This window comes from Myxine glutinosa, chromosome 11 (assembly GCF_964187855.1).
Source record: "Myxine glutinosa chromosome 11, kmMyxGlut1.1, whole genome shotgun sequence".
Classification (NCBI taxonomy): Eukaryota; Metazoa; Chordata; class Myxini; order Myxiniformes; family Myxinidae; genus Myxine; species Myxine glutinosa.
The window spans coordinates 702,300-715,084 of record NC_136271.1 but is presented as its reverse complement, the minus strand read 5'-3'; the positions used below and the strand labels follow the sequence as shown (position 1 = coordinate 715,084).

Here is a 12,785-nt window from a genome sequence, read left to right as displayed (position 1 = left end):
ATGCTAGTCGGCCTGAGTGAAATGCCAGACTTGTCGAAGCTGAGGACGCTCTCTGAGAATGGCCAGAGAGATGTCCACTTTAACAAGCACATGATCAGATGAACCGATTGGAGCAGAAGAACAACAGGCATTTGCAGGGAAGTCAGTCATGACCAAGTCTAGAAGAGAAGATACTCCATTGACTGAGATCCGGGTCAGGAAATTGACAGATTGTGTCAGTCCCAATGAGTCGCAAAAGTCCTTTGCTGAGGTGCCATGGCTGGTGAGAGAGGAACCCACACCGAGCCAGCTGGCATGATGACAGTTGAAGTCACCACATATGAGGAAAAGAGAGTTGGGATGAGTCGATAGATGTTGGTCCATGTTGTCAGACAGCGAGATGTAAATGAGAAATCGTAAATGAGAAATGAGAAATTAGAAAAAGTGAGATGCAAATGAGAGAAATTAAGGAATCAGACATCTTGAAGGAGGAAAGTTTCTGTTAAGCAGATTACGTTTGGTTTGTCTAAAGCAACCTGTATGGAGAGATCAGTCTGGTTTGAGCGAAGGCCCCGGATGTGTGAGGTCCATATCATTAAGGAAGAGGGAGGGGGAACATCGGATACAGGACAGGGTAGGGGAGGTGTATGGAAAGATGAGGGAGGCGAGGAGGAGGTAGGGAGAGCTGTTGACAGTGTGTCAAAGATTGCAGGAAAGCTAGGAGAAGGGAAAGGATGAGGAGGACAAAAGGTTTGATGTTGATGGGATGAGGCACAATGATGTGTTGTTTGAGGGGCGGCAGAGTGAAGTCGAAGGTTGGAGGATGTGGAGGTATCAGTTGGAAGGGAGAGGAAGTGGGGAGGAGGCAGCTTTGTGGAGGAGTTAAGAGGCAACTTTGAGGAGGGGTGAGAGGGGAGAATGGAAGAAAAATGGTGAGGTGGGTGTTTTGAAGGGGTGGGGTGAGGGGAGATTTGAGGAGTGAGGAGGGAAATTTGAAAGTTTTGAATGATTAAAGAAAATCGAACATTTATTACAGACTGGGTTTCTTGAGATATTCAAACCAGAGATCTGTTTGAGAATGTTTGACGAGGAGTGGAATGAGTGTGAGTTTAGAGAATGAAGAAGGAAAGAGAATTGTACGAGATGGAATTTTTTTTCTCGTGATGGAAGGATTTAATGAGCAAATTGAGTGCAGCCTTTTGAACAGGAAGAAAAAAAGCAAGTTATTGTATACAAAGGAATACAACATGGCAGGGGGGGAGTTTAAACATTTTAAAAGAAAAACCACCGGTTGAACACGTGGACACAGGCGGGGGAGGGAAGAACACGTGGACACGGGCGGGGGAGGGAAGAACACCTGGACACGGGCGGGGGAGGGAAGAACACGTGGACACGGGTGGGGGAGGGAAGAACACGTGGACACGGGCGGGGGAGGGAAGAACACGTGGTCACGGGCGGGGGAGGGAAGAACATGTGGACGTGGGCGGGGGAGGGAAGAACACCTGGACACGGGCGGGGGAGGGAAGAACACGTGGACACGGGCGGGGGAGGGAAGAACACGTGGACACGGGCGGGGGAGGGAAGAACACGTGGACACGGGCGGGGGAGGGAAGAACACGTGGTCACGGGCGGGGGAGGGAAGAACATGTGGACGTGGGCGGGGGAGGCAAGAGCACGCAGACGCGGGCGGGGGAGGGAAGAGCACGCGGACGCGGGCGGGGGAGGGAAGAGCACGCGGACGCGGGCGGGGGAGGGAAGAGCACGCGGGCGGGGGAGGGAAGAGCATGCGGACGCGGGCGAGGGAGGGAAGAGCACGCGGACGCGGGCGGGGGAGGGAAGAGCACGCGGACACGGGCGGGGGAGGGAAGAGCACGCGGACACGGGCGGGGGAGGGAAGAGCACGCGGACACGGGCGGGGGAGGGAAGAGCACGCGGACACGGGCGGTGGAGGGAAGAGCACGCGGACACGGGCGGGGGAGGGAAGAGCACGGGGACACGGGCGGGGGAGGGAAGAGCACAGGGATATGGGCGGGGGAGGGAAGAGCATGGGGATACGGGCGGGGGAGGGAAGAGCACGGGGACACGGGCGGGGGAGGGAAGAGCACGTGGACACGGGCGGGGGAGGGGGAGGGACGAGCACGCGGACACGGGCGGGGGAGGGAAGAGCACGCGGACACGGGCGGGGGAGGGGACGAGCACGCGGACACGGGCGGGGGAGGGAAGAGCACGCGGACACGGGCGGGGGAGGGAAGAGCACGTGGACACAGGCAGGGGAGGGAAGAGCACGCGGACACGGGTGGGGGAGGGAAGAGCACGCGGACACGGGGGGGGGGGGGAGGGAAGAGCACGCGGACACGGGCGGGGGAGGGAAGAGCACGTGGACACGGGCGGGGGGAGCGAAGAGCACATGGACACGGGCGGGGGAGGGAAGAGCACGTGGACACGGGTGGGGGAGGGAAGACCACGTGGACACGGGCGGGGGAGGGAAGAGCACAGGGACACGGGCGGGGGAGGGAAGAGCACGTGGACACGTGCGGGGGAGCGAAGAGCATGTGGACACGGGCGGGGGAGGGAAGAGCACGTGGACACGGGCGGGGGAGGGAAGAGCACGTGGACACGGGCGGGGGAGGGAAGAGCACGTGGAGACGGGCGGGGGAGGGAAGAGCACGTGGACACGGGCGGGGGAGGGAAGAGCACGTGGACACGGGCGGGGGAGGGAAGAGCACGTGGACATGGGCGGGGGAGCGAAGAGCACGTGGACACGGGCGGGGGAGGGAAGAGCACTTGGACACGGGCGGGGGAGGGAAGAGCATGTGGACACGGGCGGGGGAGGGAAGAGAACGTGGACACGGGTGGGGGAGGGAAGAACACGTGGACACGGGCGGGCAAGGGAAGAACACGTAGACAGGGGCGGGGGAGGGAAGAACACGTGGACATGGGCGGGGGAGGGAAGAACACGTGGATACGTGCGGGAAGACCACGGGGAGAGAAGGTCATTATTATTTTCATATTGTGGCGGACACAAAAGCACTGACGTGGTGACATCACCCCGCACACCAAGTGGGGATGGGCCATGCCAGGGAGAGAGGCGTGGCCTCACGATATACACGGGGCGCGCAGCCCTGAGCGGCTTAGTGTTACAGTGAGCTCCTGAAATAAAGACGCTTATAAGTTGCCGCTTGTCCGCTTCCTCCTTGCTCGCAAGCAGCGCGCGTAACGCCGCGCTTTACTGGTGACCCTCGACGTTGGATCTGCTGGAGTGATCCTTCCACACACGACGCCATTGCCATGGCCAACTTCATCAAACTTCCCGAATTTTGGGAGGCCCAGGCCGAAGTCTGGTTCGTCCAAGCCGAAGCCCAATTTCAGCTTCGGCGCCTCACCGGCGACGACACGCGCTACTGCCACGTCGTCGCCTCCCTCGGGCCCGGCACGGCCGCTCGAGTTGTGTCCGTCCTTCGCCACCCACCGGACGGCCACAAGTACGAGGCACTCAAGCGGCTACTCCTAGCCACGTTCGGCCTCACGGACGACGCACGGGCCGACCGCCTCCTGGATCTCCCCGAGCTCGGCGACACACGCCCGTCGGTCCGAATGGACCATATGCTGTCACTGTTGGGCGACGAAGCCCCCGGTTCTCTATTCCGGGCGCTTTTCCATCGCCAACTTCCAGCGCAGGTTCGCCTCGCGTTGGCCGGGACCGCGCTAACGGAACCCCGAGCATTGGCAGCCGAGGCGGACAGGTACTTTGCAGCCGTCACGGACCTCGAGGCTGATGCTGCTGATGATGCTGATCCACAGCATCAGCTTACACAGCATACGCAGCATGCTGATATGCACCTCGTGACCGCCGCCACGCCCCGCCCACCGCCGCGGCGAAAACCGCCATGGCGGGGAAACCCGCCAACGCCACCGGCCTGGCTGAGCCAGCCGCGCTCCTCCAGCTCCACCACCTGGTGCTGGTTCCACGCCAAGTTCGGCCACGAGGCTCGGCAGTGTCATCCGCCATGCTCATTCAACAGGTCGGGAACCGCCCGGGCCGGCCCTCAATAGTGGCGATGAGCGCCGGCCGTTCGAGCAGCCTGCTGTTCATAACGGACACCTTATCCGGGCGCCGTTACCTGTGCGACACGGGAGCGCAGGTGAGTGTCGTTCCCGCCGGTACGTCAGACAAGCACGCCGCGGGCGGGGGCCCCGCGCTGCTTGCCGCGAACGGGACGCCCATCCGTACGTACGGAAAACGCTGCCTCTCTCTGCGGTTCGGAGGGCAGGTTTTCCGATGGACGTTCGTCACCGCCGACGTGCCCATGGCACTGCTTGGCGCGGACTTGCTGTGCGCTAATGGGCTCCTGGTCGACGTAAAGCACAGACGTCTTGTCCAGGCCGAGACGTTCAGCTCGCTCGCTTGTGCGCTGCCCAGCTCGTCGAGCAGCTCAACGAGCGGCTTGCCAAGCGGCTTGCCGAACGGTTCGGTTCCGGCCACGTTGGTCTGTACGCTTCGGGCAGCGGACGCATTCACCCGCCTCCTCGCCGGCTTCCCGGCCCTCACGCGGCCCACCTTCTCGGCGGGGGCCGTCAAGCACGGGGTGGCCCATCACATCCACACCTTCGGGCCACCGGTCTACGCCCGGGCACGCCGCCTCGAGCCGACAAAGCTGGCGGTGGCAAAAGCGGCGTTCGCTACCCTGGAGCGACTCGGCATCGTTCGGCGCTCAGAGAGCGCTTGGGCGTCGCCGCTGCACATCGTGCCGAAGCCCGGCGGGGGATGGCGACCGTGCGGGGACTATCGCCGTCTCAATGACGCCACGACTCCCGACCGCTACCCCGTCCCCCACATTCAGGACTTTTCTGCCCGTTTGGCGGGCATTTCCTTCTTCTCGAAGGTGGACCTCATACGCGGCTACCATCAGGTCCCCGTCAGGCCGGATGACGTCCCAAAGACGGCGGTCATCACGCCATTCGGACTCTTCGAGTTCCTGCGCATGCCCTTCGGTCTGAAGAATGCGGCTCAGGCGTTCCAGCGACTGATGGACAGCGTCCTGCGCGACTTGGATTTTGTCTACGTCTACCTGGACGATATCCTCGTCGCCAGCGCGTCCCGCGAAGAGCACCTACGCCACCTCCGCACGCTCTTCGAACGCCTGGGCCAGCATGGCCTGATTGTGAACCCCGCAAAGTGCCGGTTCGGCGCCGCCATAATCGATTTTCTGGGGCACCGTGTCACCAGGCACGGGGCCGTCCCCATGCCGGCCAAGGTGGAGGCGGTGAAGGGGTTTCCGCGCCCCCGCACGATCAGAGGGCTGCAGGAGTTCCTGGGCATGGTGAACTTTTACCATCGGTTCCTGCCCCGTATCGCCCAGCTCCTGCGCCCCCTGCACGAAGCTCTCCGAGGTAAGCCGGGCAAAGGCGACGTTACCTGGACCGAGCAGATGGACACGGCGTTCACGGGCTCGAAGCTCGCCTTGGCTAACGCCACCATGCTCGCGCACCCGGCGCCCGATGCACCGATCGCCCTCACCACCGATGCCTCGGACTACGCGGTGGGCGCGGTGCACGAGCAATGGGTGCGTGGAGCTTGGCAACCGCTGGCGTTCTGTAGCCGGCAGCTTCGCCCGCCCGAACGCCGTTACAGTACCTTCGACCGCGAGTTGCTCGGGCTTCACTTGGCGGTCAGGCACTTCCGCCATCTGCTCGAGGGCCGTGCGTTCACGGCCTTCGTCAACCACAAGCCGCTGATCTTTGCGATGCGCAAGGTCACCGAGCCGTGGTCGGCCCGGCAGCAGCGTCACCTCTCGGCCGTGTCCGAGTACACAACGGACATCCGGCACGTCGCGGGGAAGGACAACCCTGTGGCGGATTGCCTTTCCCGGGCCGTCGCCCACGCAGTCCACCTCGGCATCGACTCTGCCCAGATGGCAGCGGACCAGGCCGCTGACCCCGACGTCCAGGCCTTGCGGACCGCCGTCACGGGCCTCCGCGTCACCGAGGTGCCGTTCGACGGCGCGGGCGCGGCCCTCTTGTGCGACGTCTCCCTCGGGCGTCCTCGCCCCATCGTGCCCGCGGGCTGGCAGCGCCAGGTGTTTGACGCCATCCACGGTCTGTCCCACCCGGGCGCGAGGGCCTCCCAAAGGTTGATCGCCGACAAGTTTGTCTGGCATGGCCTCCGGAAGGCCGTCCGCGGCTGGGCCAGGACGTGCCTCGCGTGCCAGCGCGCCAAGGTGCACCGGCACACCCAGGCCCCGTTGGCTCCGTTCACGGTGCCGGAACGCCGGTTTGACCACGTCCACGTGGACCTGGTGGGACCTCTGCCCCCCTCGCGGGGTTTCACCCACGTCCTCACCATGGTGGACCGCACCACCCGGTGGCCGGAGGCCGTGCCCTTGGCGTCGATGACGGCGGCCGATGTCGCGCAGGCTTTCATCGCCACCTGGGTCGCCCGGTTCGGCGCCCCCTCAGACATCTCGTCCGACCGCGGCCCCCAGTTCACCTCAGAGCTCTGGGGGGCGGTCGCGCAGGGGCTCGGGGTCCGGCTGCACTGAACCACGGCCTACCACCCCCAGGCTAACGGCCTGTGTGAGCGATTTCACCGCTCATTGAAGGCCGCGCTCCGGGCCACCCTCCGCGACGGCGGCTGGGTCGACAGGCTCCCCTGGGTCCTGCTGGGCCTCCGGACGGTGCCCAAGGAGGACCTGCGTGCATCCGCGGCGGAGTTGGTCTTCGGGCAACCGCTGCGGGTGCCGGGCGAGTTCCTCCCCGACTCCACGGCACCATGGTCCGCGGCACAGCAGCGCTCCGCTCTGCAAGAGACCGCCCAGAGGTTCGCCCCGGTGCCAACGGCATGCCACGGGCACCCACCGACGCACGTCGCCCCGGAGCTTCGCACGGCGGAGTACGTCTTCGTCCGCCACGATGCCCACCGGACACCACTGCGGCCCCGTACGACGGGCCTTTCCGCGTGCTGGAGACCGGGGCGAAGCACTTCACCCTGGACATCGGCGGTACTCCTGACCGCGTTTCTGTAGACCGCCTCAAGCCGGCCCACCTCGACGTGGACCATCCACCGCCAGTGGCCCGACCCCCGCGTCGGGGCCGCCCCCCTGCGGGCGGACCCCCGGCACCGCCCAGCCCCGCCGCCCCCCGGTCCTGCAGCCGGAGGCATCCCAGATGGCATCCCTGCATCCCAGACGCCGCCAGTCGCCAGGGTGCGCTTCGGCCGGGTCATCCGTTTGCCCCGCAAACTGACCCTTCAGGTGCGCGGGGATTCTGGGGGGGCGCGTGTGGCGGACACGAAAGCACTGCCGTGGTGACATCACCCCGCACACCAAGTGGGGATGGGCCACGCCAGGGAGAGAGGCATGGCCTCACGATATACACGGGGCGCGCAGCCCTGAGCAGCTTAGTGTTACAGTGAGCTCCTGAAATAAAGACGCTTATAAGTTGCCGCTTGTCCGCTTCCTCCTTGCTCGCAAGCAGTGCGCGTAACGCCGTGCTTTAATATAATTTTTTTTTCTTTTTGTATTTAAGACATCAAACGAAGGGTAAGAGGTACTGGAAAAAGTAGGGGGTGAAAAAGCATCCAGAGAGATCGAACGTGAATAACAAAAGACCATACGATGCACTGGGCAGGCCTCGAGGCTAACCAGGCCCCAAAAACTCTGACGACCAGAATGACTAATACACAGTTGTGCACGAAATGCAAAACACGATTAAACCAGAAACACAGTAGACACAAACACAGCAAAACAAAATACCTAACTTTTCGAAAAAAACAACTTTGATCGACGTGGACGAGCTCGGATGACACAGAACCTCACCCGGTGAACCGGAAACGGAAGTCAAGGAATCGGAAACGGAAGACTTGTTGAAAAGGTGGCATCATATGACGCTGCCACGTTGAAAGTCATTGAACTCTTCAGTTCGGGCAATTCTACTGCCAATGTTTGTCTATGGACATTTGAATGGCTGTGTGCTTGATTATATATACCTGTCAGCAATAGGTGTGGCTGAAACAGCCGAATCCACTATTTAGAAGGGGTGTCCGCATACTTTTGGCCGCGCGCATGTGTGTGTGTGTGTGTGTGTGTGTGTGTGTGTGTGTGTGTGTGTGTGTGTGTGTGTGTGTGTGTGTGTGTGTATTATTTTATTACGTGGTGGTGAGGTTAAGGTGGCTGGCTTAAGATTGTAAGGTCCTGAGTTCCCTGTCATGCTGTTGAACTAACATCAGGTGGGCTGACTCAGTCTTTCATCCTTTCAAGATCGGGAAAATAAGTACCAGCTTGCAGGGATGAATGAGCCATTGGAGTGACGAGTGGGATTGTGCGCAATAGCCAGGAAACTGCTTCGGCAGCCCTATGTATCGGCACGGTGCAAAAAGGAGTCGTCATGTTATGTCATGTCATGTCATGTATGCATGTGTATATATATATATATATATATATATATATATATATATATATATATATATATATATATATATATATATATATATATATGTGTGTGCGGCCCTGTATGCTGAATAAACACGATGGGTCGGTCCTAAGAAGAGAAGAAATCAAACTGTACGCACACATCTGCGCACACGCTGTTCAGATGTTTTGGACACTGTGTAAAGACTCTCGTATCATCAGCGGGATGAGCAACATGTATCTCCTTGCTCTGTTGCAGAGACGTTTGTAAAGGTGGAACTGCATGTCGCATCCGAGTGTGTCGAGAAGTGGCAGACGCACTCGTGTCGCACCCATGCCGGCGCGGTGTCCTGGGATGACACTTTCACGTTGCCGGCCATCAACAAGGAACAGAAGTTCTTGGGTGTGAGTGTCGTTGTACGTGTGGGTTACCGTGATGCTTTGCGCCGCTATCATCTTGTGGGCAAGGTGAGATTTACAAGTTATCTGACCATCCTCTCCCGACTTGTGATCGATCTTTCCATTTTCCTGTAAATCCCAAAATATACCTCGAGCTCACCAAGATTCCTGTACAATGTAAAACCCCTTACATCGTCACATCTTGTGCATTCATAGCTTTCTTTTTGTCTAACTTAGTCTTCAAAATGCTGCTTTTGTTGGATTTTATTGGATTGTTTTATTTTGTTATTGGATTGAAGATGACTAGATGGATTGAAGATAAGTAGATGGATGGATGCCTCGCTTCCATATAAAACGTAAGGACATCATAAAGTGTTTCAGCATCTTGAGTAATTCAGATCAAAGTTTACAATTTAAATACAAATATATATATATATAAGTTCAAAACACACCTGGTCACAAGTGTGCCGCACTCACCGGGTCCTCAGCATCATCCTGTTTCGGCCCTTCAACCTCGATACGGTCAGCTAAGGTGGGCCAGCAGGGGCACGTACACATCCACATGCAGCAGCTGCACCTGGATGCGTACATACCCCCACCCCCAGGCAGTGAGAACAACAACAACAACAACAACAAAACCGCCACTCCCAGAATAAATAGCCCCTCATCCACTCGCTCACACACCAAAAAAAACAAAAACAACCGACCACGTACCCTTACAACATGCACCACTCAAACAAAAACACATTCATGCAAAACCACACACACACACACACAGATACACACACACACACACACACACACACACACACACACACACACACACACACACACACACACACACACAGATACACACACACACACACACACACACACACACACACACACACACACAGATACACACACACACACACACACACACACACACACACACACATCTAGTGATGATCGTGAGTTCTGGATTCACAAGGATAACAATCTCTCTGTGTTCTTCCTCCATGTGATGTAGACGACATGATTTAGGTCCAGAATATGGACCATTTCCCAAAAAGAGAGTTTTAGTTTTGGCTGCGGAGTATCTGAATCCAGATCATGGTTCGTACATCGATTCTAAATTGTGAAAGCTTAACATCAGTGGGAGAGAAATGAGGGAGAAGGAAAGAAATGAATAGACGATGGGGGGAGGGGGGAGGAAGGGGATGGAGAAATGTAATGACCGTGTGAATTGTCGTGCAGGTTACCCTTGGTTTTGACAGCCAGGTTCGTCTCTGCAGCAATGGGAGCAAACGGTGATCAACCCGGACAAGACCATCACAATGTGGCATCACTTGCACTGATCGAAGTACCAGAGTGACGGCTTGTGTTTGTCGCTCTCCAAGCATTATTCCCGCCGTCACCCGAGGGGGCCGACGTTATGTTTTCACCTCGTCCGTTTGTCTGCCTTGTCTGTGTGTTTGTCAACAGGATATCTCCAAAGATTGTGGACGGATTGGGCCGAAATTTGGTGGAGGTTGGTCGGATGTGTGACGAGGGCGAAGTGATTACGAATTCGAATTTGGTGAACATCCAAATACAGATCCAGATGCGAGAATGTTTTAATTTTACAAGTCATTCTTCACCATTCGGCGATGGGACCAAAAATGATATATAGCAGGATATTTCAAAAAGTTGTGGATGAATTGGTTCGGCGACAGGAACAAGCCGATCAGATTTTGGTTGAGTTCTGAATCCGGATCGAACCTATGAGCGGGATACAAAAGGTAAACCGTTCAGCCTGGTGGAGGTGTGTGTGTGCTCTCTAGCGAGTGCCCTTCTTGTTCATAACTAGGGGTGATTGGTTTGTACCGTGGCCTCATAGGTGCGGTCATTGTCAGGCCTTCGGCTTACTTTGCTGGAAATTGTAGAGGGGAGGATGGTGGTTTCGGGGAGGTGGAGTCTGTCTAAGTGTTACAGCAACACAGGTGAAGGAGGTGGAGGGGAGGTGGAGTCTGTCTAAGTACGTTGGAATTTGGGTGTTTTGTCGAAGGGAGTCGCCATGGTTAAGGATGGTAGTTTACTTTTATCACGTATATTGTCCTTTACATGCACGTAATTCACTTTGGAATCAGTTTTATGTGACTTATGTATAAAATGAAACTTTCAAATCACCAATAAACATATGAAATGTAAATAAAAAGTGCCTTTGGGTTGCATTTTGGATCGGGTAAAAGCTACAACTCTGAAAGCTCAAGACCTATAGGTAATAAAGGTAAATCAAGTTTCGGACTTATCCTCCTTACTGCTGCATTAGTCATACATGTATGTATTTATTACTTATACGAAGACTGCCGCATTAGCCCTGAAATTTGTGGAATGTTCGAGTTGGTATAGTTGTATGGGAAGTGGAGGAAATGAAATGGTTCATGGAATAACTTGTATAATTATTTAAAATAATGAGATCGTGTTAGATTGTTATGGGCAAAGCCTTTGATGTGAGAGAATGTTATGTTGGACAACAATGGGCGATGCATCATCGGGCTTCAACCAAACATGAGCAGGTGGGCTTATGCAGGTGTGTCGGCCAGCAGGCTCTTTTGGGAAGCCTATGATGAAAAACACCGAGCAATCATATGATGAAAACAAAAAAACAACAATCCTATGGCGAAAACAAAAAACAACAATCCAATGGGGAAAACAAAAAAACAACAATCCTATGGCGAAAACAAAAAACAACAATCCAATGGGGAAAACAAAAAAACAACAATCCTATGGCGAAAACAAAAAACAACAATCCTATGGGGAAAACAAAAAAAGAACAATCCTGTAGTGAAAACAAAAAAACAACAATCCTATGGCGAAAACAAAAAACAACAATCCAATGGGGAAAACAAAAAAAGAACAATCCTGTAGTGAAAACAAAAAACAACAATCCTATAGTGAAAACAAAAAACAACAATCCGATGGGGAAACGAAAAAATAACAATCCTATGGTGAAAACAAAAAATAACAATTCTATGGTGGAAACAAAAAAAAAGAACAATCCTATACTGAAAACAAAAAACAACAATCCTATGGTGAAAACAAAAAACAACAATCCTATGGGGAAAACAAAAAGCGACAATCCTATGGTGAAAACAAAAAGCGACAATCCTATGGTGAAAACAAAAAACAACAATCCTATAGTGAAAACAAAAAACAACAATCCTATGGTGAAAACAAAAAACAACAATCCTATGGTGAAAACAAAAAACAACAATCCTATGGTGAAAACAAAAAACAACAATCCTATAGTGAAAACAAAAAGCGACAATCCTATGGTGAAAACAAAAAGCGACAATCCTATAGTGAAAACAAAAAGCGACAATCCTATGGTGAAAACAAAAAGCGACAATCCTATAGTGAAAACAAAAAACAACAATCCTTTGGTGAAAACAAAAAGCGACAATCCTATAGCGAAAACAAAAAGCGACAATCCTATACTGAAAACAACAATCCTATGGTGAAAACAAAAAGCGACAATCCTATAGTGAAAACAAAAAGCGACAATCCTACAGTGAAAACAAAAAGCGACAATCCTATAGTGAAAACAAAAAACAACAATCCTTTGGTGAAAAACAAAAAAACAACAATCCTATGGTGAAAACAAAAAACGACAATCCTATGGGGAAACAAAAAAACAACAATTCTATGGTGAAAACAAAAAACAACAATCCTATATTGAAAAGAAAAAACAACAATCCTTTGGTGAAAACAAAAAACAACAATCCAATGGTGAAAACAAAAAAACAACAATCCTATGGTGAAAACCAAAAATAACAATTCTATGGTGAAAACAAAAAAAGAACAATCCTATAGTGAAAACAAATAACAACAATCCTATGGTGAAAACAAAAAACAACAATCCGATGGGGAAACAAAAAAACAACAATCCAATGGTGAAAACAAAAAAACAACAATCCTATATTGAAAACAAAAAAGAACAATCTGATGGGGAAACAGAAAAACAACAATCCTATGGTGAAA

The 12,785-nt window shown here is 54.3% G+C and overlaps 1 protein-coding gene across 2 annotated transcripts in view; it reads left to right on the top strand.

Annotated features, from left to right (window-relative positions):
- The window catches only part of TC2N (tandem C2 domains, nuclear), an 85,310-nt gene extending 74,262 nt beyond the window's left edge, over positions 1-11,048 (top strand). For both annotated transcript variants that reach the window (XM_078786327.1, XM_068130031.2), the window contains exons 9-10: positions 8,644-8,852; positions 10,020-11,048. In XM_078786327.1, the coding sequence (XP_078642453.1) occupies positions 8,644-8,852; positions 10,020-10,076 (266 nt within the window). In that variant the 3' untranslated portion in view covers positions 10,077-11,048. The remainder of the gene's footprint in view (positions 1-8,643; positions 8,853-10,019) is intronic.
- Positions 11,049-12,785: the final 1,737 nt, after the last annotated feature.